General features: G+C 45.3%; 2 protein-coding genes across 11 annotated transcripts in view; one reads left to right on the top strand and one right to left on the bottom strand.

Annotated features, from left to right (window-relative positions):
* ltbp4 (latent transforming growth factor beta binding protein 4) overlaps window positions 1–17,361 on the bottom strand; it is a 44,081-nt gene extending 26,720 nt beyond the window's left edge. For 2 of the 6 annotated variants that reach the window (XM_081614620.1, XM_081614621.1), the window contains exons 1-4: window positions 17,117–17,357; window positions 13,555–13,625; window positions 11,862–12,393; window positions 8,301–8,515 (exon numbers count right to left, since the gene is read on the bottom strand). In XM_081614620.1, coding sequence (XP_081470746.1) covers window positions 8,301–8,515; window positions 11,862–12,393; window positions 13,555–13,625; window positions 17,117–17,313 — 1,015 coding nt within the window. In that variant the 5' untranslated portion in view covers window positions 17,314–17,357. Of the gene's footprint in view, window positions 1–1,862; window positions 2,334–8,300; window positions 8,516–11,861; window positions 12,394–13,554; window positions 13,626–17,116 lie in introns of those variants that run through there. The other 4 variants (XM_081614622.1, XM_081614623.1, XM_081614625.1 and 1 more) reach the window with 4 other exon arrangements.
* Window positions 17,362–18,493: 1,132 nt separating this feature from the next.
* Window positions 18,494–24,730, top strand: ilkap (integrin-linked kinase-associated serine/threonine phosphatase). Of its 5 annotated transcripts, XM_008402040.3 has the most exons (10): window positions 18,513–18,916; window positions 19,998–20,102; window positions 20,221–20,338; window positions 20,429–20,535; window positions 20,603–20,696; window positions 20,774–20,861; window positions 20,938–21,068; window positions 21,676–21,795; window positions 24,314–24,395; window positions 24,488–24,730. In XM_008402040.3, the coding sequence occupies exons 1-10, from the start codon at window positions 18,874–18,876 to the stop codon at window positions 24,626–24,628; spliced, it is 1,029 nt and encodes a 342-aa protein (XP_008400262.1). In that variant the 5' UTR covers window positions 18,513–18,873; the 3' UTR covers window positions 24,629–24,730. The 5 variants fall into 5 exon arrangements, with proteins under 5 accessions (XP_081470757.1, XP_081470756.1, XP_008400262.1 ...); XM_081614631.1 differs by lacking the exon at window positions 24,488–24,730 and having other exon boundaries at window positions 18,494–18,916; window positions 21,676–21,891; XM_081614630.1 differs by lacking the exon at window positions 21,676–21,795 and having other exon boundaries at window positions 18,497–18,916.
* Window positions 24,731–24,774: the final 44 nt, after the last annotated feature.

The raw sequence follows: 24,774 nt of genomic DNA, 5'->3' as shown, positions 1-24,774 counted from the left end.
GACGCTTTCTGCTGAAATGTCGAAGCTTTTCTGGTTTTGATGCAGTTTATGGGACCATTCTTGGAAACACTATATTTGAAGGGGGGTGTAAAAGACTGACATGACACTTTCATAAACACCTGTCATGAACATGAATAAGTCTTCATGAATATTTATGACTGTTGTCAAAGCGTCATTCGGTAAATCAGGACACTTTTAATACAAAGTTGACATTATTCAAAATGTCTTTGTTATGTCAGTCTTATTCACCCCCTTCAAATAAAGTGTTACCCCATTCTTCACTAGTTGGACTAATCTGATCTAATCTAATCTAATCTAATCTAATCTAAAGCTTTTAGTGGGTTTGTATGTTAAATCTGAAAGGAATTGATGAAGTTTTAACATTTTTATAGGTAAAATGCAGAATTTTTCTTTCTTCATTTAAAAACAGATCAAAATCAGTCAAGTTGGATGGAGAACAACAACATTTTAGGCCATAGATTCTCAGGTGTGGACTTTGACTAGGCCATTCTAACCAAACTTGTTTTACAAAGTGGTGGCTGTGGCTCCAAAGGGGACCACCAGGAGGCGCCAGGCGGGCCCCAGAAAACTGGGGGGAGGATGACAAAAATAAATGCAACGGTAAAAAAAACCCCCAAAAAACAGGATCTCAATTTCTTAAATTATTTTTTCTTTATCGTTTTTAATTTTTTTATGTTGTTAAAGGCTCATCTGGGGACGCGCAATGCTAACTAGCTTAGGCTAGAAATTATATTTTTCAGTGTTTCTTTATACTAAACATTTGTCACTACTTAAACAAACAAGAAAGAAATTTTTTTTCTATAATAAAATATAATCTGTGTTTCAATCATTTTAGCAAAATATAAGTTAAAGTAATTTATTGTAAAGTTCATTTTTCTGACTGGCTGCCAGTCAAATCACTCAAGCTAGCATAGCGAGCGCAAAATGGAAACGTTTCTGGCGAGAAAAAGACCAAAAGAACCTGCAGTGGAGGACGGCCGTCAAAACCCGAGAAGTCACGGAAAATTTAAATCAGAAGGCAGCGTTTATGCAACCGAGTGGAGAATTAAAAACACTAAAAGTTCATGTTTATTTACTTATTTTTGTAGCATTGTAAGCCTGTTTTAATAAGCAATACATCAATTAATCGCCTGATAAATTAAAACAAACTCCATAATTTCCATTTGCATGATTAATGGGTTTTTCTCTTGATTCTTTTCTACCAAAAACGAGAAGACAATCATCTTCAGTCTGCTCTGCTCTCATCTAGAATTTTTTAAGGACAATTTTGTTTTTTGTCTCCATTTTATTTGTTGTTTCGTTCATTTATTATATTTATTTGTTTCAGATGTGAATCAGCTTCTGCTATAATCTGGTTCGGCGCAGTGACGTTTATGATTCCCTTTTTAAATAAAGTTCAATAATCAACTGAAAGCTGAATTCTGATTGGTTTTAAACACTGTAAAGCAGATTTTAAAAGTTGTGAACATGAGATTAAAAAAAATATAAACCCCAAAGACGAGCCATGCACTCTTTAGACTCGGTGACATCTTTGCTGCCTGTGGCCAAAAATAAACTTGTTTAACAGAAAGACACGTTATTTTCTGACAAGCTGCTTTTCATGTTCCATTGTTTCATGCTGCACAAAAACCTCTGAAGTTTAACGTATGTGATGTTTCTGAACCCAATGCTGCTGAATTGTTCCATGTTTTAACAGAACGAAGTCTGAGCGCCCTCTAGTGGATTTACAGGAGTTATCGGATTGGTGGCTTGAACACAACCTAAAGCTTTCCCCGTTGCATCAGCGACCAGCCGTGCAGCCTGAATGTTGCCGGGTTTAGTCCCAGATCCTGGAAACTTACAGACTCTGAAGCCGGGACCGTGAGCGCCGTCTCGCCTTCCTGCGGCTCCGCCGTCGGCGCTGTACAGCGTGGTCACGTTGCCCTTCTCGCAGCGGTTGATGCAGCCGTCCTGGTTGCAGAGCACCTTGCAGATGGTCGGCGTGAACATCACCTGAATCCTCTCCAGTCCTCTTCTGGCTCCCATCTGTCCCCACGTTGGCCCAGGAGAGGCCAGGAAGATGAAGAGGAGCGGGAAGCAGGCGAGTCGCAGCTGCTGCATGTTCACAGTTGCAGGGAGAGTTTGTGAATTTGTTGCATGGCCAGAAAGCCTCGAAGCTCTACGCTCTCCGACTCTGAACTCGCTCTCAGTTTCTTGCTAGTTGGTGGAGTGAAAACAAGCACTGGAGGAGGAAAAAAAAAAGGGAGGAAGAAGAAAACGCCATCTCCCTCCCCTTCCCTCCCCGGTCAGTTTTCACTAAACCCTCCAGAGTGTGAGCAGGCAGAGAGAGAGCTGCAGATAATTGGAAGCAGTGTGCAGCGCTGGGCTCAACTCCAAACTAAATGTTTAGCAGGGATCTGCTCCTTTGGTCGGCGTGCGGAGCGCCAGCGGTTACTCCTCTTCCTCGCTCCTGAGGCCCCGTATCTCTGGTTTCGTAACGCGCTGCCGAGCTTTAGAGGATGTCAGGCTGATGATGCAACCCGGTTTTGGGTTTCAGGAGTCGGGTTGCTCAGTTTCTTCATGATGCTGCAGGCTGAGCAGGAACTGCTGAGTTTACTCACTTGTTGTTGACATGTTGTTGTCTGCTGAACCTGATTTGTTGCCGTCGTGTTTACATGACGCATCTGGAGCTCTGATTCCTTCCAGTTCCCTCTGCAGCTCCTCTGAGGAGCTTCAGGCTCAGCAGCTGGACTTTAAAGCTGGTCAACTTGTCCTAAAGCTCAAAGAAATAAAAAAGTCTCCAGATATTTCCTAGGAAGTGATGAAGTACGATCTGTCGGCGAAATATTGAAGCCTTGGCTGAGAAACACATCAAGGGAAACATCATGTTTATGTCCAACTGCTTTTCTACAAGGAAAGTAGAGTTTCTGGTATTATTGGCATGTAAATTCATCGTAGCTTCAGTTATTTTACCTCAGCTCATGCCAATTCATCTGACCGTATATTGGTTTATGTTATTTTATTAGCGCAAGCTTTGTTTATCTTAATTTCTCTTTTTTATGCACCTCAGTTGGATTTGTCGTAGTTTACCTCAGTTTAGTTTATCTTATTTTAACATTTACAGATTTGAGCTAAATGCTCATTTTGTTATATTTTTGTGATTTCTTGCATGGAAACAAACTCAAACATCAGAATCTTGTCACAGTTTCAGCTCTGACCAAGCTTAGCTTGATTCTCATCTCCCTTCAGTGCTCCGTCTGATTTTTCTCCCATTGAGTTTGATTTGTCTGGTTGAATTTCAACTGGGATAATCAGCAGACAAAAAGAGGATTCATAAAAGACTGACGTTGTTGTTTTATCTTGTAGTCTGCCTGTAGTTTTGGCGACGGCAGCAGAGGAAGTGAGCGAAGCCGTTCAGTCCGTGTTGGTCATGCTTCCAAATATGGAAGAACTAAAGTCGGAGCAAGAGGAATGTTTAAGACATTTTGTGCCTGATAGAGATGTCATGGCTCTACTCTCCATGAGTTTGTGTAAAGTAGACGCAATTTCCGGTAAGCTTTGTCAAGCTAACGCTAGCTAACATTAGCTACTAGATAAAATCAGATCCAATCGTTTAAAGCCTCCAGGAAGAAATCACTTCTCAAGAGCCGAGGGTTCAGACAGACAGAGCTGAGACGCCTGAATTCTTGGTGAGTCCTTTGATTGGAAGGTGTCCAGAAAGTATCGCTCAAACTGGTTCTTCAGATGGGGAAGAGCAGCAGCTCCACTCTGAACTCAGAGTCTTAAGTCTGATTAAAAACACCAATCATCTGAATACCAGAGGAACACGTCATACACCAGAGATGCCATAAAGCCTGATGTAGGAAGGAGGCAAACACTCTGCGAACAGGGATTACAGAGGCACGCAGGCCATCCGCCATCTTGCTACTAAGCTCTTCTTCTGTGGTGTGTAGCGCCCCCTGCTGATGTAGCATCCCTGGTTCCCACAATGACGGCTCTCAACAAAAGAGAGCGGTTGCTGTTGCTTTGTCTTCAGGTGTTCGTCACGCTGATGAACCGGGAAAACCACAGCGACCGACTGGAAACGGACTGGACGTTCTGGAACCTCGCTCTTCTAGTGGAAACGCACAGCATCAATTCAGAACCACATCCAGGAACCAAAGCAGGCTCCAAACTGCTTTGGTGGAAAGTCCCATCAGTAGTCTTCAAGGGATCGCCATCCGGAAAACCAGAGAAGTGAATGTTTTTTGTGTTTGTTTTGTCGTCATCTCAAATTATTGCATTGCATCGAGTTCCACAGAAACCTGTTATTAGCCCATTCATTTAAATGTGGTGTGTGCAACAGGGAGACATGTAGGACATGCAGGACAGGGGCCAGTCAGGAACAAGACTTAGGGTCACTGGTTCCTGAACCTGGATTCCCAAGCAAACTTCCAGGCTCAATGCAGAACACGATCGAACCTCCTCAAAGGTTAAACATCCTGCTGCAGTCTGGTTCCCCTAAAGGGTTTCATTCCCACCAGCCCAGTTCAGTCCGCTTTAACTCGACTCCAGTCTGTTTGTCTAGAAAGTCCGGTCCGGTTGGTGAGGTGTGAACGCTAACCAACCTCAGACCTCTGACCTCTGACCTTCCAAACCTCGGTCTGGGTTCGGCTGAAGTGAACTCTGGTTTGGTTTGAATGTGAACGCCAAGCGGACCAGAGTCCGCTCCAAAAGCAGGAAGTGGACTACAGCGCAGGGCATTCTGGGTAAATCCAACCAAAGCTAACGTGCTAGCCTAGCGCTAGCAGCAGAAATGGCTCCTGGTCTTTAGCCTAGAGAGAAATCCTCCAACCGCTAAAATCCTCCATCTTGTTTCCATCTGGTGAAGAAGGAAGTTGCTCTCAGCGTCTTCAGAGGTTTTTGTGTCGTTTCCTTCAGTGGTTCTGGGTGCAGCGCCCCCACAGGCCAGGAGGGGAACAGGTTGGTTTGACACAGAGAACCACAGCAGCTGGAGATGTTAAATGTTTTGGTACCAGTAGAACCGGGTCGACCGGACCATCAGGAGGAGAAACTTCCTAAGTGGTTTTTACTGTAGGCGCCTTTCTCCCTGCTGTTTACAACATGATCCCCACATTAGAACAACCTGAGCTCTTTCCTTCCTGTATCCATGGTTTTCCACTGTATATTCTTAATAGCATCATGTTGCTTCCAACGGAGCAGGGAAAAGTTGCCCATTTAAGGCTATCTGCGCTCGCTTGCTGGCCTCCCACCAGCAGAGCCAACGTCCTGCGAAGGCGCTGGAAAATGGACGGATTCCAACAAGCAAAGGCCTGACAGCAGGGATCAACCTGTGAGACCGACACCCGTCTGGTGTGCCAGCAGGGCCCCAACTGGGCCCCGGCAGGGCAGAGGACCACAGTGTTTGGCTGAATAGAGCCTGGTTGTGTCTGCATGTGTTTGTCTATGATCTCATGTCCTGACTGAATGAGGGCTGATGTAAAGTCAGGATCAGTGAAGCAGAAACACTACAAACACCACCAGTGGCAGAAAGTTGACCCACTGAGAGCATTATTATTATTATTATTATTTATTATTTTAGCTCCAACGTTACAGCCTCAGCTGGTCCTTTACTGTTCACTCTGACCCAAGGAATCAGGTTCTGCACTCTCAAAAACACAAAAACAGAATGTAAATGTGTTCAAGTACATAAAATTCTCTAAGCTCCTGCCATGTATCAAGTTGAAGAGATTTAGGGTTGATATTTAAGTTGTTTATCCCCCTGATGGTCCGGTTGACCAACCAGAACCAGAACCAGAACATCTGCTCCACCTCCAGCTGCTCTGAGTCAAACCAACCTGTTCCCCTCCTGGCCTGTGGGGGCGCTGCACCAAGAACCACTGAAGGAAACGACACAAAAACCTCTGAAGACCCTGAGAGCAACTTCCACTGAACCCAGACCGAGGTTGGGAGGACCAGGGGTCAGAGGTCAATAAGTATTCAGACCTCACCCGCCGAACCGAACTTTGACTAGACCAACGGACCGGAGTCGGGTCAAAGCTGTTTTCAGAGTTGGTGTTTTTTGTAGCCTTAGTGGTTGGACTTGATAAAAACATCTGCTGATAAAAACACAAAGATCCCAACAACAGAGGCGGTGAAAGTTGGATCTCTTGGTAAAACTAACAGCTAAAAGCTGCAGCTTCGCTTGTGCACATCAGAAAACCATCATGTTTCATCATGTTACGATTTCATTTTTCTTTTTGCACCAGTGTCCTTCACACGTGAATGAAACATTTAGACCTCTAGCTGATCCTGCGCCCCCTGATGAAGAACGGCCTGAGGCATTTTCTTCCAACAGCTGAACAATAACAGGAACTGTTTACTGGTCTAATCGCAGCAGTCAGACCTGAACCGTGTGACCGCTTGGACACGCAGCTTATCTGAGGTTTACAGTGAACACCAGGCCGCCGGCTCCATTAACACATCATGGACGGAAAACATTCCAGCAGCCGCAGCTTAGCGGCCTGCGCTGTATTCACTTTATCTCACAGAACACAACTTATCAGCCACAAAATGATCCACGTTCTGTGGCATGCTACATATACGACCCTGTTCATTTACTTAAACAACAACCCAACCGGCTGTCTGCAAGGCGGGAAGGAAAAACACACCGAGGTCCAACACTTACAGGAAAACATCAGGCTGGCCGTCTGCTGCGAAAAATACAGGAAAATGTCAAACAGGCTCATTTGAAGGAAAATAATCGTTTCTAGAAAGCATGTAATTAAAGTGTCATAACGCTTATTTTATCTGTGCAGTTTTTATTAAGAGGCTACAATCAAGAAAGGTAATCCTGAACCATAAATGATTTATATCGGATAAAATCTGTTGTAAAAACATTTAAAATGAGAGCTTTACAACTAATTTGATATGATTTTCTATTTTAAATTGAACCGTTTAATATTTAACTCTTTAAAGAAGTTTAGCTTGTAAGAAACCTGATGCTAATGTGGCGCTAATGCTACGCCAGCTGATACAATAATGAAATGTATTCTCCTGTACTTTATATCAGTCATAAAACATTTAATAGTTTTACAATTTCACAGAACAACGTGTTTTAAATCTAACTGTTTTAATATTTACTTCCTAAAGAAGTTTAGCTTCTAAGAAAACCCAAGCTAATGTAGCGCTAATGGCTAATGCTAAGCCAGCTAATATACAATAAGCTATTTATTTTCACATACTTGTTTCATATCAACGGATGTCTTCATGTTTATTCCAAAATTCTGACAGAACCATCTGAAACCGGGTCTCACTGGACCAGGAAACGTTTTCCGTTGCCCCGGGTTGCAGCACTGGCAGCCATCATGGTCTGCTGCTGCTGCTGCTGCAGCTCATCTGCTGCTGCAGGCCGTCAGCTGCTGCTGCAGCTCATCTGCTGCTGCTGCAGCTCATCTGCTGCTGCAGCTCATCTGCTGCTGCAGCTCATCTGCTGCTGCAGGCCGTCAGCTGCTGCTGCAGCTCATCTGCTGCTGCAGCTCATCTGCTGCTGCAGGCCGTCAGCTGCTGCTGCAGCTCATCTGCTGCTGCAGCTCATCTGCTGCTGCAGCTCATCTGCTGCTGCAGGCCGTCAGCTGCTGCTGCAGCTCATCTGCTGCTGCAGCTCATCTGCTGCTGCAGGCCGTCAGCTGCTGCTGCAGCTCATCTGCTGCTGCAGCTCATCTGCTGCTGCTGCAGCTCATCTGCTGCTGCAGGCCTTCAGCTGCTGCTGCAGCTCATCTGCTGCTGCAGGCCTTCAGCTGCTGCTGCAGCTCATCTGCTGCTGCAGGCCGTCAGCTGCTGCTGCATCGTCTGGTGGCAACGAGTGCTGCAACTGCAACGCGACTGATTTACAGCTTTTCCAAATGTTTGGTCCCGATGTAACAGTTTAAAGGACGTTTCCTCAGCTTTAGTTACGCTGAGTTCATGAAAAACCAACAACGTGTTTGTTCAGGATCTGCGCTCCCTCAGACGTCACACTGAGCGTTTTGACACAACAGAACATTTTTTATTGTTTTTCCACAATTTTGTTTTTCATAAAGAGCAAAAGTCTAATAATTATAATAAAAACGTTTTCAAAGGTCACCTGAGACTGACAGCCAAGTGTCATTTTTTATTTTCTTTTTAAAGTCAGTGCATTACAGTAGATATCCGAGCCATTCCCCTCTGACCTCTGACCTCCACTAACACTTCCTCCTGCTATACGACTGGCTGATTATTACTTATCTGAACAATCAGGGCGCGTCTGGCTTATAAGCAGGAAACAAACGTGACAAACTGACCTTCAGGAGCAGCGAGGTGGGAGTCGACCCGACCCCTCTGGTTCTGGAAGGCCCTCATGGTCGTTGGTGAAGAGGAGGAGGAGGATGAAGAGGTCAGTGTGTGTAGCTTCCTCTTCTCTCTGGTTATGTGCTTCATCAGCAGGGCGGCCATGTTGCCTCCTCTTCCTCCTTGTGATAAAGAGTTTCTCAGCAGAACGGACTGGGCCTCCCTCAGACTGACGCACAGAAACATTTCCATCAAATCCAGCTTTAACATTTTTAATATTGTCAAAATGTTCCGTGTTTTACGTCTCTATAGGTTCATGACGCAGTGAAAATTTCAAACCTTTATTTTTTCCTCACAGAAAAATCAGGATCTCAGAAAATCAGAAGGTTCTACATCCTACATTTTCTGGGTCGTTTCATTATTTGGTTTTGAGGAAAAGTTACGGCAAAACTGGAACCACTTTGTTAATAAATCTACTTCTAGTACCTAATATTATATTAAGCAGATGTTATTCATCTGCAAAACATGAAGATGAAAAAGTGTCCAGCTGCATCAACAGACCGGAAACTGAACCCCAGTTAGAGCAACTTCAACGTGTTTTTACCCACGCAAGTAAAAAACTATCAATCATTTAATATTTAACAATCACATCAGACAGACCAAAATATAAAGTTTAAATTTTGTGATTTTAAGAACCAAAAATGACAAAAATTCATGTAACAAAAAATAACAAAATCTGGCAAAAGAAAAAGTTTCCAAATCCGTTTCATTCAAGAAATAAAAACTAATAAAGCTTTAATAAAACCTGCAGGTGAGTTTCTGCTGACTTTTGGTTAAAACTCGTTTTTCATTCAGTGGAAAATCCAGAAATTTTATTTAAGTAAGAGTAGAAATACTTTATAAAATTACTCAAGTAAAAAGTACAGAACAGTATAAATACTCCTAAAAGTAATTTTTTTAAAAAGTTACTCAGGTAAACGTAACTAGTTACTTCCAAACTCTGCAACAGATTGGATCCATTTTAGATTTGAGGGCCGCCCAAGACCCTTCAGAGGGTCACAAATGGTCCCCGGGCCGCACTTTGGACTCCCCTGATCTAGATCCACCACACTCAGACGAAACCTTTTCTCTGTATTCTGGTTTTCTGGGCCACAGAGCTCAGCGCCGGCGCCGGACTGAAAGCCTGACCTGGGTTCCCGGTGTGCGAAGCGGACAGGGCAGATGAAACTGCCAGGGGTCTGCAGGGTCACGGTGCAGAGATCTGACACAAACTGTCTGAGCGCCGTTAAATCAGCCCCCAACAAAAACCAACAGGCCAAACCTGGGGGAGCCTCGCGGTTCCTCCATGTCCGTGTCGCTTAGATAGAAAAACAACTGGAAAGGAAACGATGAACATCGTTACAAAGCAGCTGCGCGGCCAAACCGAACTAAAGTAACGGCTCCAAAATAAACGTGGAGATAAAAAAGCAATTATTAAAACAACAAGGTAGAACAAGAGGATGCGATCATGTTGTGATGCAGTCTGTCTTTTAAAACAGTCTAGGATGCTGATAGGCTAATGGAAGGCTAACATAAGTTAAACCAAGCTAAGCTAACGCAAGGGAAGCTATCAAACTAAAATAAGTTAAACTCCATCAGCCTGAACTAAACTGCAATAAATTGAGATAAACTAGAATAGAGTAAACCAAGAAGAGCTAAAGTTAGCTAACCTATGATACGATAAACTAAGCTTAGTTAAGGTAGACTGCACTCAAATAACCTAAACTAAATTAAACTAACCCACAGCAGAATGACAGAAGATAAAGCTGATGTGAACTAAAGTAAAAATCAACTGAGCTAAACTGAGCTTAGCTAATGTAGAATTAGCCAAGTTAAGAAATGATTAAATATAATTAAGTCTAAATTAAGTCATGATAACCCAAACTTAGCCAAGATCAAATGAGCTTAGATCAAAACAGTTTAGCTTTATTTCTATAGTTTAAACTTTATAAACGGGCCAACCTGTTGATAATTTACAGGAAAACAAGTTTTCAGCCAACAGCCACTGTGCTGGAGTTAAAATCCTCATTTTTATCCGTAAGGCTGAGTTTGGTGTTTTTCAGGGATTTGCCAAAGAAGCTGGAGCAAACAGAGATGAAGCTGAAACTCTTTTGTGAAGTTTTCCATGTTGAGGCAGCAAAAAATGATTTGAATGATTCATAGCCATGAAACCGGTTCATTCACCTGAAAACGGGGAAGTTCTGGACTGAAATGGACCAGTCAAAGTCCAAGGAAAACCTCAGAATAACTTTCATAAACCCTGAATACAAACAAACAGTTTTATCCACAGTTGGTACGTTTAAAGACGGATTCACTCAGAATCCCTCCAGATCTTCCCACAGGCCGTCATGACCCAGGCTCTGACCTCTGACCTCTCAGTCGGGGCATTGAAGTTTGGTTTGTTCATCTACATTTCACACTCCCAGTCAGCTGCTTTACTTCTTTACAGACAAACAATCGGGTCTTTCTTCTCTTCTGCTTGAAGGAAACAAAGTGGACGTCGAGTGTTTCAGTACAAACCAGGAGTCCAACCCTCCAGAACTACTGTCCTTTGGTCCTTTTGGACCCTTTGGACCTGCAGCCGGAGACTGCTGATATAAACGATGCAGCTGTCTGTTTCAGCGCCGAGACTATCCATCCATCCATCCATCCATCCATCCATCCATCCATCCATCCATTTTCTTGCACCCTTGTCCCTTAATGGGGTTGTGTGGGGTGCTGGTGCCTATTTCCAGCTAACGTTTCGGGCGAGAGGCGGGGTCACCTGGACAGGTTGCCAGTCTGTCGTAGGGCAACACACAGACACACAACCATGCACACACACACTCACACCTAGGGGCAATTTGGAGAGGCCAATTAACCTGACAGTCGTGTTTTTGGACTGTGGGAGGAAACCGGAGTACCTGGAGAAAACCCACCATGCACAGGGAGAACATGGAGACTCCATGCAGAAAGACCCCAGGCTGGGAATCGAACCCAGAACCTTCTTGCTGCAAGGCAACAGCTCTACCAACTGCGCCACTGTGCAGCCCGCGCTGAGACTACAGAGGAAAAAAACACCTGTATAGAACAGGTGACAGTCTCCACCTGCTGGCTGAACAGAAAACTGCAATGAGGTGTGACGATTTGAGATGTACTGAGAAACAGACGAGGAAAGCCGCAGGGGTCCTCAAGTCCGGTCCTCGAGAGCTACCATCCTGCAACTTTTAGAAATATCCTTACTCCAACAGACCGGGATCAGCTCTAAACAGGCCTGGTAACGAGCCTTTCATTTGATCCAGGTGTGTTGGAGCAGGGAAGCATCTGAAAGTTGTAGGACGGCAGCTCTTGAGGACTGGACTTGAGCACCCCTGAGGAAACAGAGAGGAGACAGAGGGAGGACAGAAGACTGAGAGTGGAGAAAGTCAAAGGTTTGAAAGGTAGGAAGGCGCTGCAAGTGAACAGCTGAAGGTGAAAGATGATGAGAGAGTTGAGGAGATCGCACAACGTTTTGTTGTGTGAGGAGACGTCAGAGGACACGAGGGATTGACTTTTACCTCGGGATCTGCCTCTTCGTCTCCTCTGGTCTCCTCTCTGCTCCAGTCGGATCCTCGTCCTCTTCAACTTCCAGACTTGCTTGCAGCTCCAGGGACTCAGATCTCAGTTGGTTCCTGTTTTCGCTGTTAGTTTGGAGCTTCGACTCCAGGACATGTTCTGAATCTGAGCTTTGCCTCTCTGGATCTGGATCTGCCCTCGTCAGAGCTGTGCTTCCGGAAGACGTTCGGTTCAGAGACCTTAGGGCTCCTGGATCCCCCTTCATGCCCTCAGCTTGACCTGCTGGACGTCCAGACTTCAGAGGACCAGAGTCGCTACCGTTTAATGGCTTCTGAAATGAACCTGCAGGTTCAGGTTTCTGACTGGACCCGATTGGTCCAGCTGAGGCGGGATGGCTGGATGTCTCTGGAGGCCTTCCCACAGGAAGAGGAACGCTGGAAAATTGGCAGCGGACGCCATAGAAACCTTTCCTGCACAGACAGTTGTTGGGAAGTCCGCACGATGATCCGTTACGGCAGGGAGGAAAACATCTGGCTGCGGGACAAGAGGACAGATTTAATCCACACTCCTGCAAACGTCAAGCAGGGTGGAGGAAGGATGACGGTTTGGGAATGTTTTGCTACATAGGGATATCTTGTGTCAAGCAATGGAAAAATATGTTTGGACACCATATCATGACACTTGGTTACTGGAAATGAAAGATAGTTGTGCTAACAGTCACAGAACCTCTCGACAGGGCAAGAAGGTTGGGACATGGAGCCGCCGGTGAGGCAGAGGTGGGAATCCAGACTAGAGGCTGGAAAACATGAGGTCCAATTCAGGTCTGAGCAGCTAGACCCAAAGAAAGAAGAGACCCTAAGCAAGGGGGAATGCTGAGCACCTCCTGGCGGGTCAGGGAGCAAGGCGACCAACAGCCTTCAGAGGAAACGTCTTCACAAGGTAGACAGCAGCCCACCTCCAGGGAAACGGGCAGAGAATCAGCTTAGCAGTAGAAATGTCAATAATCTGAAGGGACTAAACGCCTCCACATGCTTCACTTGGTGTAGTGAAGTATGCTAGTGTCCCACAGTCAACTACTCGGCGGAAAAAAAGTCTTGACTGTATACAGCCAAGTTGATAGGCTGATAGTCGGCGGCTCTCTGACTGATGTGTCATGGCGGCCCTGGGTGGGCGCCTAGCCCAGCTAGCTACTCGAACCTGCTAACTATCCATTAGGATTACAGGAAATGAAGGAATTTATCCACCGGCTCACAGACCGGAGCCTGAGGGAGTCTGCGTGCGGCGCTCCTGGCAGGTCCGCTGGACAAACGCGTCCGAGCAAAGTACTCGGTGTCACACAGTAAACTGTCCGGCGGCACGCAGCGTTCACGTCGAGCTGTTCTGTAGAGAAGGTAGAATCGGCGCCATCTTGTGTCGCAAACGAGTCAAATTTCGAACAGCCTCAGATGGAAGCGATTATGAATAATGTGTTTGATACGTGAGTCTGGGAACATTTTGTGGCTTTCGGCACGTCGTTCTGACCTGGTCTGGGTAGATTTATGATCTGTCCGAAAAAAGGTCATGTTGGAAAATTTGACACCTTAAAACCTGCAGGAAACTCGGAGAAAATGAGACCTGAACGTCTTCATGGCGAAAATTAAACGAAAATCTGAATTTAAAATGAAATAAATCCGAAAGTAGAAAGTAGATGCTTACGCTTGGTGCACCTCCTGGTTTTAGGGGACACAGTCCAGCCGAGACAACATCGCCCGCCACAAACCCGCGGTCTGCGGAGAAAAGGGTCATTTATGGCCTTAAAACACGTCATTTATCAGGAGTGGGTCTGTTATTGAATAATATCTTGACTTTCAGAAGCTGCAGCTCAAACAGTTCGAGGCACCAGAAATCGGCTCTGCCGGTTTCTGGCCAATGTGGTGACAACATTAATTCTTCCATTAACCGTGTTTGTCTGCAGACTGTTGGGCCATCAGCTCAGAGACAAACAGTCATAATAACCACAGACAACCCGGATGTTCCAACAGCGCTGCTGCGCTCCTCACAGCGCCCCCTGGTGGCGGAGGAGCTAACTGAGCTTCAGCTTCATGAATAATGGATCACAACCAAAACTACAGTATGAAGGGATTCCTCTCATCCATCCATCATCCATCCATCATCCATCCATCCATCATCCATCCATCATCCATCCATCCATCCATCCATCATCCATCCATCCATCCATCATCCATCCATCCATCCATCATCCATCCACTCATCCATCCATCCATCATCCATCCACTCATCCATCCACTCATCCATCCATCCATCCATCCATCCATCCATCCATCCATCCATCCATCCATCATCCATCCACTCATCCATCCATCCATCATCCATCCACTCATCCATCCACTCATCCATCCATCCATCCATCCAACATCCATCCACTCATCCATCCATCCATCATCCATCCACTCATCCATCCATCCATCCATCCAACATCCATCCACTCATCCATCCATCCATCCATCATCCATCCACTCATCCATCATCCATCCATCCATCCATCCATCATCCATCCACTCATCCATCCATTTATCCATCATCCATCCAACATCCATCTGTTTATCCATCCATCTGTTTATCCATTTATCCATCCATTTATCCATCCATCATCCATCCATCCAACATCCATCCATCATCCATCCATCATCCATTCATCATCCATCCATCATCCATCCATCATCCATCCATCATCCATCCATCATCCATCCATCCATCATCCATCCATCCATCATCCATTCATCATCCATCCATCATCCATCCATCCATCATCCATCCATCCATCATCCATTCATCATCCATCCATCATCCATCCATCATCCATCCATCCATCATCCATCCATCCATCATCCATTCATCATCCATCCATCATCCATCCATCCATCATCCATCCATCATCCATCCATCATCCATCCATCATCCATCCATCATCCATCCATTCATCATCCATCCATCATCCATCCATCCATCATCCATCCATCATCCATCCATCATCCATCCATCTGTTTATCCATCATCCATCCATCATCCAGCCATCCAACATCCATCCATCATCCATCCATCCATCCATCCATCTGTTTATCCAACCCTCCATCCATCCATCATCCATCCATCCATCATCCATCCATCATCCATCCATCATCCATCCATCTGTTTATCCATCATCCATCCATCATCCAGCCATCCATCATCCATCCATCCATCCATCCATCTGTTTATCCAACCCTCCATCCATCCATCATCCATCCATCCATCATCCATCCATCATCCATCCATCATCCATCCATCTGTTTATCCATCATCCATCCATCATCCAGCCATCCAACATCCATCCATCATCCATCCATCCATCCATCCATCTGTTTATCCAACCCTCCATCCATCCATCATCCATCCATCATCCAGCCATCCAACATCCATCCATCCATCTGTTTATCCAACCCTCCATCCATCCATCATCCATCCATCATCCATCCATCCATCATCCATCTATCATCCATTCATCATCCATCCATCCATTTATCCATCATCCATCCCTCCGTCTGTCCGGTGTTGTTCTTCAGATCCTCTCCCGTTGTGTCCGGGTTCTGCTGGTTCTGGCTCAGAGGTTCTGGTTTCGGTTCAGTCCCTGAATGTTGTTGTTTCGGGTTCAGGCAGCAGTGAGTTTGGATCCGGCCTCCGCAGAGGATTTAGTCATTACTCACGGCGAACTGGTCCCATTGAAGCGGAGGAGGCCCGCTGACTGGACCCAAACTGGACCCAGTGACCGCCGAGCCACAGACAGTTTCACCTTCAGGCTCCAAGGTCGCGGTGGGAACCAGCTCTCCGGTTCTGCTGGTTCTGTTGCGGATGACGGGCCTGGAAGGTGTTTTCTGCTCATGAATGAACCGAGTGTCTGAAGTCGCTAACTGCCTGAGACGAGTCGGGCCGCCTGCCTGGAGTCTGTTTCTGCGGCTCACAGAGCAGTGGAGTCGCCCGGTGGAGGAGGAATGCTGGGAGCTGCAGCATCAGCTGCTCGGTTCTCTCAACACAAAAGGAGGAGATGTTTGAAGCTCAGCCTGTGTGCAGAGCAGAGGAAGCAGCTTTCACCCTCTGGGCCGTCAGTCTGATCAGTTTCTGCTGCCTGGAGCGTTCAGAGCTGAACTCAGTTTCAAAATAAACACCAACAGATGAATAGATCTGCTCGTTGAGCCTTTTCCAGGAAGCAAAGCCGCAGTAGTGAGAACTGACTGAAAAGCAGAATGATGTGTTTTTCTTTTGTTTTTCTCTACAGCTGCTCTGACTGGTTATGATGCTGCCATCACCGGACTGCTCTCCCTCTGCGGCTGTTTACGTTTCACTTCTTTCTGTTTCCGTCTCTGCTCCGTTTTCTCAAAGCTTCAGATGGCCGCTGGTTCTGAACCTGGTTCTGATTCTGAACCCGGTTCTGATTCTGAACCCGGTTCTGATTCTGAACCCGGTTCTGCTGAAGGTTCCTACGTGTTAAGTTTTCCTCTCCACTGTCGCCACATGCATCGGATCGCTGTGAACTGGTCTCCTGCCGTGGAGGTTTGGAGGCTCAGACTTCATGAAATGTGTTAAAAAGATGAAGCACAAAGTTTAAATGGCCGCCTGCTCCGTCAGCTGACAGGGTTTAAAACTCGCTGGTCTGGTGTTGACTCTGAACCCGTCACTGGACTGTCGCTCAGCAGAAACAGAGTTTCAACACATTCCTGATGTTTCTCAAAGAAGCTGAAGGCAGAAAGTATTCAGGATGAAACAGATGTGATCATTAAGCTGCAGCAAAACAGCTGCAAAACAAACGCGTGAGCCATCCGCACTCTTCAGCTGTGAGTTGATACAAAACAGCAGTAAAAACTCTTCAGTTTTTACTGAAGTGTATAATTCACGTCACGTTTTATGGATACAGGAAACATCTATAACTCCATAAACACTAAACATGATAAATAATTCATCTCCTGTGCGTAAGACACAAACATTTAACAAAAAAACCGCAAAAAATCACTGATAATCAGCTCAGAAATTAAAATGATTAATTGAAAATATTGAAAAATAAAAAAGATTAAAGGAGTTCAGAGAATAATTTGCTATCAATCAGATGGTGTCTTATATTTAAAGACATGAAGAAAAGTTAAAGACTAACATTAACACCAGCATAACTTTTATTTTAGTGAGTTTCGGTGAAGTTCCGGTCCGCGGTGTTCCTCCTGCTGCTCACCCGCTCAGAGCTGCTCTCCTCCGGGCTCCACCTGCCGGATCGCCGGTGCTCTGGCTCCGGAGCCCGGTCCGGACTCCCTCCGGTTCGGTCTGCAGCTGTCCGCCGGGTCGCACGCCTCCGTCCTCCGGCTGAGGAGGCTGCGACGCGGCGCTCCGGAGCATCCAGCCGGTCCACAGACACAGGAGCCCCAGCCGCATGATGAGAGCCCGCAGACTGCGCAGAGAGCGGACCCCGGCCTCGTTCACCTCCGGGTGATGCGTTCAGGGTCACTGCTGCGGTGGGAACGTCTCCACAGACGGGTCACAGCTCCAGGGCCGAAGGAAACTGAACAAGGGACCAGGGCCGGACCAAGCCTTTTCGGGGTCCCCCATACCAACATGTCAGCACCAGCAATGCTAACGGTGCATAGCTAGCACCGTTAGCATCACCAGCTTATATCATGCTGGTGATGCTAACGGTGCATAGCTATGCACCGTTAGCATCACCAGCTTATATCATGCTGGTGATGTTAACGGTGCATAGCTAACACCGTTAGCATCACCAGCTTATATCATGCTGGTGATGCTAACGGTGCATAGCTAGCACCGTTAGCATCACCAGCTTATATCATGCTGGTGTTATGGCTGTTGATTCTAACTTTAAAGGAGTGGAAACCTAGAAATAAATAATTTAGATCTAGAAATGCAGAGTAGTTAATTGTGCCATTTTATTTTAATGATTTGAAAGTAGACACTAACTTTACAGAAAACAAGTTGACAAGTTTGACATCGTATATTTCCCCAAGAGCGGCAGCAGGGAGAGATTAATGTCACCACTATAAAAATAATATAGAAAATGGTTTCCATGTGTAACATCATTTAGTCTGTAATATTCAGTGTTATTTATGTATGTCTTTTATTTTGAAAGATACTAAAATTATCTTGTGGAATTTTATTCTGAAAGAAACAAATATGTTTAATTTGAATTACAAAAAGTTTTTTACTCAAATTACATGCTTTTATTTTGAACTTTGAATTGTTAGCATTTTTATGCTACGATAAAATATGTCAGTATTTATTTGCAGAGTAATAAAGGAAGCAGTCATGTTTCCCTTTTATGACTTTTATTTTTGAAAGAAATCGCTGTACATATGGAATGTTTTATTGTTATTTGTTTGATTAAAAGTTAGCTTTTCACATTTAAAAACTACTTTAAAATGTGTGTAAATATTAGTTTGTAAAGATTTTTTTTCCTAATTTTTGAAAGAAATTATAGTAATTGTAAAAATACTAACTTTTATTTTGTAAAAAACTCAAAGGAACATTTAATATTTTATTGTGAAACTTTAGACTACTTACTTTATTTTTGAAAGACATTTATAAAGTTGTAAATGTAAGCTTTTATTCTGGAAAAAAATCTACTTGGAAGGTTTGTGTTCAGTGTGAAAAAACCTATTATAGATTGGAAGCTTTTATTTTGAAATAACTTCAAGAATTCAACGACCTTTTATTTTGAATGAAATGACCGGAACCTGTATTAGCTTCAGCTAGCTTTATGCTAACCGTTGAATTTGGTCCGCAGCCTGACTTTCTGCGGTAAAGAGGGACACAGCGCACGGTGTGTTCACTACTGGACCGTCGGAACCGGTTTAAAAAATAAACGGGGTTTGGAGTCGACCTTTTTGTGGACCGTGTCAGAACACACACACACACACAGCGGAACCGAACTGAAGGTTAGTTAGCCTAGCCTGTTAGCTGTTGGGCTATTCCAGGAGAGGAATGGACCTGTTCGACGACCTGCCAGAACCGACACAGACGTCCGGTGAGTCCATAGCGACCGGTACCGGCAGCAGCTGAGATGAGGCGCGGTTTGGTCCCAGAACCAGTCCGGGTTTAGCAGCTAGAACCAGCTTCTCATTGATGCATCTGCTAAAAGAAAACATCTGCAGTGGACTCAGAACCAGAACCAATTAACACATCTGGTTCTGCTGCAGAAATCTAATGATTACTGCTGACATGAACTGGATCTGGAACCGAACTGAGTCCAAACCAAAGCCAGTGATGGTTCTGCAGAACCGAAGTGTTAACATGAGTTTAGCTTCAGAAAATCAGATAAATCGCTGAAAATAAATTGGTTAGTGAGGCCGATATATCGATATCGGTCCGATAAGTAAAGCTGGGCAGATGTTTATTTCCATCATGTTGCTGCTTGTGTTTCTGGAGGGAGTTGGTCTGTTTGGTCATGTGACCAACCGGAGGTCCGTAAGCATCACATTATTTTAATTATATAGGGAAATATAATTAATATCGGCCAAAGCAATAATATCAATATTTGGATATCGATGTCAACTAAAGTTTTCGTATCAGTGCAACACTAAAACCCAGTGAAGCTAAACTGGGACCATGAAGTTTGATTTAAAGAAATAAACTTTGAAACTGAGAAAAAATTAAAGATTTGAATTTAAGAAATATCCACTATTTTTTTGTGAAACAGAAAAAAAGATTGAAAATCTATTTTAAAGATTTCAAGCAAAAAAAAAAAATTGAGATTGAAAACAAAGATTTAATACTGAAAGAAATGTATAAAAAAAATTAAACCTAAAAATGACTTGAAACTTAAAACATTTAGAAATAAAAAAAAAAAATTGAATCTGGTGGAAAATTGTAATGAGATTTTGAAACAGACAAAAATGAATTGAAAAACAATTTTGAAGCGTAAAAGAAAATGTTTGAAAAAGAAAAAAAATATTGAGATCAACATTTTTCTGTGAAGACAATATTCAGCTGTATAGCAGCTAATGCTAAAGCTAAAATAAGCTAAATTCAGCCAGCTAATGCTATGATAATGTTAGCTTGGTGATCTGAATGACCTTCCTGTCTTTAAATGTCTTCTTGGTCTCCAGTTGCTCCTCCAGCTCAGGATGAAGAGGACAGAAGGTTCAAACGGAGGCGAGACGACGAAGAGGAAGAGGAAGAGGAGGACGAGATCAAGAAAGTTTGTAGAGAAGGTTTTCAGCTGTTCCACCACAATGTTTGTTTTCTTCCTTTGCTCTCTTGAAGCTGTCAGCCGCTGAGTAGCCGAGGCGAAGCAGCAGCCGACCCACTCCGTCTGTCTGTCCGCCGCAGGTCTGCCCCGGCTCAGAGGCTACGCGGCCGCGCGGCGCGGCGAGCGCGACGAGATGCAGGACGCCCATGTGCTGATGCCCGACATGAGCAGCTGTCTGTCCTCGCTGCCGGGACACGTGTAAGACCGCCTCAACTTCCTGTCTCCCTGACTTCCTGTTTCCTGTCCTGCTCTGGTTCAGGAGGACAGAATTGGTCTCTGTCTCTGCAGCTCTCGCGTTTCGTATTTCGCCGTGTTTGATGGTCACGGCGGCGCTCGAGCGTCTCGGTTCGCAGCTGAAAACCTTCACCTGAACCTGGCCAAGAAGTTCCCCTCAGGTGAGTCTCACTTCCTGTCCAGGCGGGATCTTCTGATGAACGCTTCTTGATGGCGTCTCTTTTCCAGGAGACGCTGAGAATCTGGACAAGCTGCTGAAGAAGTGTCTCCTGGAAACGTTCCGGCAGACAGACGAGGACTTCCTGAAGAAAGCCTCCAGCCAGTAAGACCTCAAAACGCTCGGAGCTGAAGGAGCGCCAGGGGACGCGTGCTGAGACGCCATCTTGTTTCTGTGAGCAGGAAGCCGGCCTGGAAGGACGGCTCCACGGCCACCTGCGTCCTGGTGGTGGACGACACGGTGTACGCCGCCAACCTGGGGGACAGCAGGGTGAGCTGGGCTCGGCGCAGCGCCCCGGGGTTCCTGCAGGGGGCCCCGCTGAGCAGCAGCTGCTGTGTGTCTGCAGGCGGTGCTGTGTCGGACGGAGGCGGCCGCAGACAGCCAGAGGAAGTCGGTCACTCTGGCACTCAGCAAGGAACACAACCCGACCATCTACGAGGAGCGCATGAGGATCCAGAGGGCCGGAGGCACCGTCAGGTCAGCCCGCACGCAGCAAAGGATTGTGGGAGGTTTACCTGAAGCATAGAGGTGAAGGCAGCCATGGGAACAATTTTACAGCGTCAAGAAGGAAATATTAATACCTGTAACAGTAACATTAAATATGGAAATCAGCTCACAGCTTTGTATCGGTGTTAAAACCAATAAACACGCCGCATACGGGCATTTTCTCCAACCCTGTCGGCCCAAATCCCCCACAGAACTGAGTCCTACGGAGCTACATTAGGGCCGAATGGTTTGTCAAAAATATTATCGTTTCAAACTAAGACAACGTTTTGACATAAAAGACATGGATTTGAAACAGGAAAAAAAATGAAATAAGAAATTATTTTAAACTGATAAACGGAAAAAACAAAAATAAATAGAATTATAAAAAATTGGAGCCTAAAAATTGTGAAGAAGTCAATTAAAACTGAAAAATAATTAGAAGCTGATAAAAATTATATTGAAAAAAATAAACTGAGAAAGTGAAATAAAATGAATTGTATTATAAACATTATTTGAAACCAAAACAAGGATTTGAAACGGAAGGATGAGGATCCAGAGACCCGTCCGTAAAGCGCCGTCTGTCTGTCCGTCTCCACAGGGACGGCCGCGTCCTCGGCGTCCTGGAAGTGTCCCGGTCCATCGGAGACGGTCAGTACAAACGCTGCGGCGTGATTTCTACGCCCGACGTGAGGAGGTGCCAGCTCACAGCCAATGACAGGCAAGAACGCAGCCGCACTCGCTCCCTGCTCCAAAACACCGACCGCCTGTTCGGGTCGGAGGTCGTGAGGTCAGGATGATCCGCTGAATAACAACGGTCTGAACTTCTTCCTTCTCTCTCTGCATCCGTCTACTTCAGGGTCAAAGTTCAGGGATTGTTTGAGACGCTAAGCAGCTGCTTCCAGTTGTTGCCATGGTTACTCGAACTCAGAAATCCTTTCAGCTGCTCAGCATCCATGAAAAGAAAGAATAGTTGTGCAAACCGGCAAATATTCAGCCAGGAAATGATGAACAAAAGTCAGAAAGAAGAAACCAGAGCAGAGCAGCTCCACCATGCTGCCACCAGGAGGCGCTACTCTAGATTATTCTGGATTATATTCTAGTTTCTACACAGAGGAAAAGGGAAATGAGGTGGGAATCTGTTTAAAGAGAAACCAGGCAGAGTTTAAGCTGGTCCACGTTTAATCAAACCGGCAACAATTGTTGCCAGACATTTTTTCTAACTTCTAGAAGCTCTAAAAGAATGGTTTAGACTTTTGGCTAATTGAAGTTTTAAAATAAAACAATAGTGTGTCTAGTCTGGGCAATATCAGTTTCATGTACGTAGTGTGAAAGGTCACATGACCAGACCTCGTTACTTCCTGCCTGATGCTGGAGGTAAATGTCTGTCACAAACCTGAAGTCAGTAAAATATTTAAATATAAATAAAATATTTTGAACACATGTTCTTCTACTGACATGTAAAGAAAATGATATCCCTTCATTCGTCTTCTGATCATAAGAGTGACTGTAAGCGTGGCATCAATGCTGGCATAACACACAGACAGCAGTTTATTCCACAGGCCCTGCTGTTCCCACACAGCTTAAACCAGCAGATGTTTTAGATCTTCTGGGCCTGAAGGAACCTCAAAGTGATGTTTTCTACATCAGTGGCCCCCAACCTTTTTATTACAGTGAAGACTTGGAAAATTTTGCCCCCCCGCCCCCCCGCTCCGGGGGGGCGGGGTGGGTTTGGTGTTCCCGCTAAATCCTGAATATGCCCTATTTGGGTTTTCTTGGCCCTTTTATCGCAGCCTGTGGGGTTTTCCTGACATGGAACGAGAACGACCTGCTGAATGTGACGGTAGCCAATCAGAAAGCGCGGTGACGTCAGAACAGAGGGGAATCCCAAACAGCTGACATATCGAGCAACTGAGAGTCCGGTGGATATCAGAGATGATATGTGGAAATGTTTATTATTAAATCTAAAGGTCATTATTATGTTTATTAAGTTAAAAATGTTAACTATGAAAAAACAGTCACCTCCAAATCATAGAGCAGCAAATAGAGCAGCTGCTCCCGTCGTCTTTCATCCACCTCCTTTTCTTTTTGTTTCATCTTTTATCTCTAAAATGACTCCACAAACTATCACTATTGCTTCTACATCGTCATCCGTGTTTGGTTATTCTAAATTCCTGCTATGTTGGGGGTTTTACTGGATTATCCTCTGGAATCAGGATGTTCTGACTGGAATCGGTTCGTGTTGCTCCTGCCTTGGACACACGAACCGATCGAACCTGTTGGACTTTATCAGCTCTGTGGTCACAGAGGTTTGGAGAATCGGCCGACATTCTGAAATCTTTCCGTCTAAACCAGACTTAAGACTCACAAGCTCTACTCATCTCCTCTCGACCCAAACGCTCTGACTCTGGTCGCTATGGTAACGTTTATATATCCCTTCAAAATAAGATACAGATACATTTTACTTTTGTGAAAACTTTAACTCAGGATAATGACTAACGGAGCCCTGAGCTTGTTTCTCTGCAACCAGACGGTTCCATCTGGGAGAGATGAGAGACAATAACACCTGAAGTGTTGCTTATATCCACAGCCTGCTTGGTCTCTACGTGGTGAAGCAGCTTGAAGCTTCATTGCCTATTTAGCAGCCGGTCGCCGCATGTTATGCAGAGCGGCTTGTAATGTGGGACTCACCTACCGGTCCGGGATAAATCCATCCTCCTGTCTCTTCATGGGCCTTTTCCCCTTTGCAGAGAAACTTTCCAAAGACATCTGATCTGTTTCTTACTCATTTTGCTGCTTGTGGGCTCAATGTTGGCGCACAAGTAACCGAGAGAATCCAGTTAAAGGATTTTCAAAATAAAAGATCCTCCAGACTCAAATAATACATAAAACGGAAATATTTCACTATTTATTACGTGGCCCGGTGCCAATTGGTCCACGGACCGGTACCAGTCCACGGACCGGGGGTTGGGGACCACTGCTCTCCATCACTGTCATTCCCACCGTAGCCGCCAAAAGGCCTACGCACTGAATGACCACGACAAGATGGCGCCACGCCTGAAACTCCTTTAGGACAAGAACAAGCTGCAGGTCTTGGTCTGGTGGAACTGGGAGAATTTCCTCCCAGATGCACATTTGTTCACACTAACATTTTCGCCTGACTTTGATGAAATTAACAAATCCGTATAAATATAAACAGCTTAATCTCCTCCAACATTAATAGACGTGTTTTTCTGCAGGTTCATCCTTCTGGCCTGTGACGGTTTGTTCAAAGTGTTTTCAGCCGACGAAGCCGTCAAGTTTGTTCTCGGCGTCCTCCAGGTGTGATGTCCGTGTCGATGCTGTAAATCTGCCTGGATACGGTTCTGGTCTGACAGGAAGTGAGGTCACAGAGCTCCTGTGTCTTCCTGCAGGAGGCGAGCGTGGAGCAGAAGGACGAGCTGACGGAGGAGGAGCTGCGCTTCGAGGCGGCGTGTCAGCAGCTGGCCAGCGAGGCGGTGAGGCGAGGCTGCGCCGACAACGTCACAGTCATCCTGGTTTCCGTCTGCCACTGAGCGCGCTCAGAACCACCATCATCATCATCAGCAGCAGCAGCATCATCCTGCCGGCTTCACTCTGCATGTCTCGTTCGTTTGCAAATAAAATCTTTTTCTTTATCTTTTGTCCTTTAGATTTTCTGTGATTGACTCAGATGATGTGT

Source organism: Poecilia reticulata, chromosome 13 (genome assembly GCF_904066995.2).
Source record: "Poecilia reticulata chromosome 13, P_reticulata-male-v2, whole genome shotgun sequence".
Lineage (NCBI taxonomy): Eukaryota > Metazoa > Chordata > Actinopteri > Cyprinodontiformes > Poeciliidae > Poecilia > Poecilia reticulata.
This window is presented reverse-complemented; position numbering and strand designations above follow the sequence as displayed.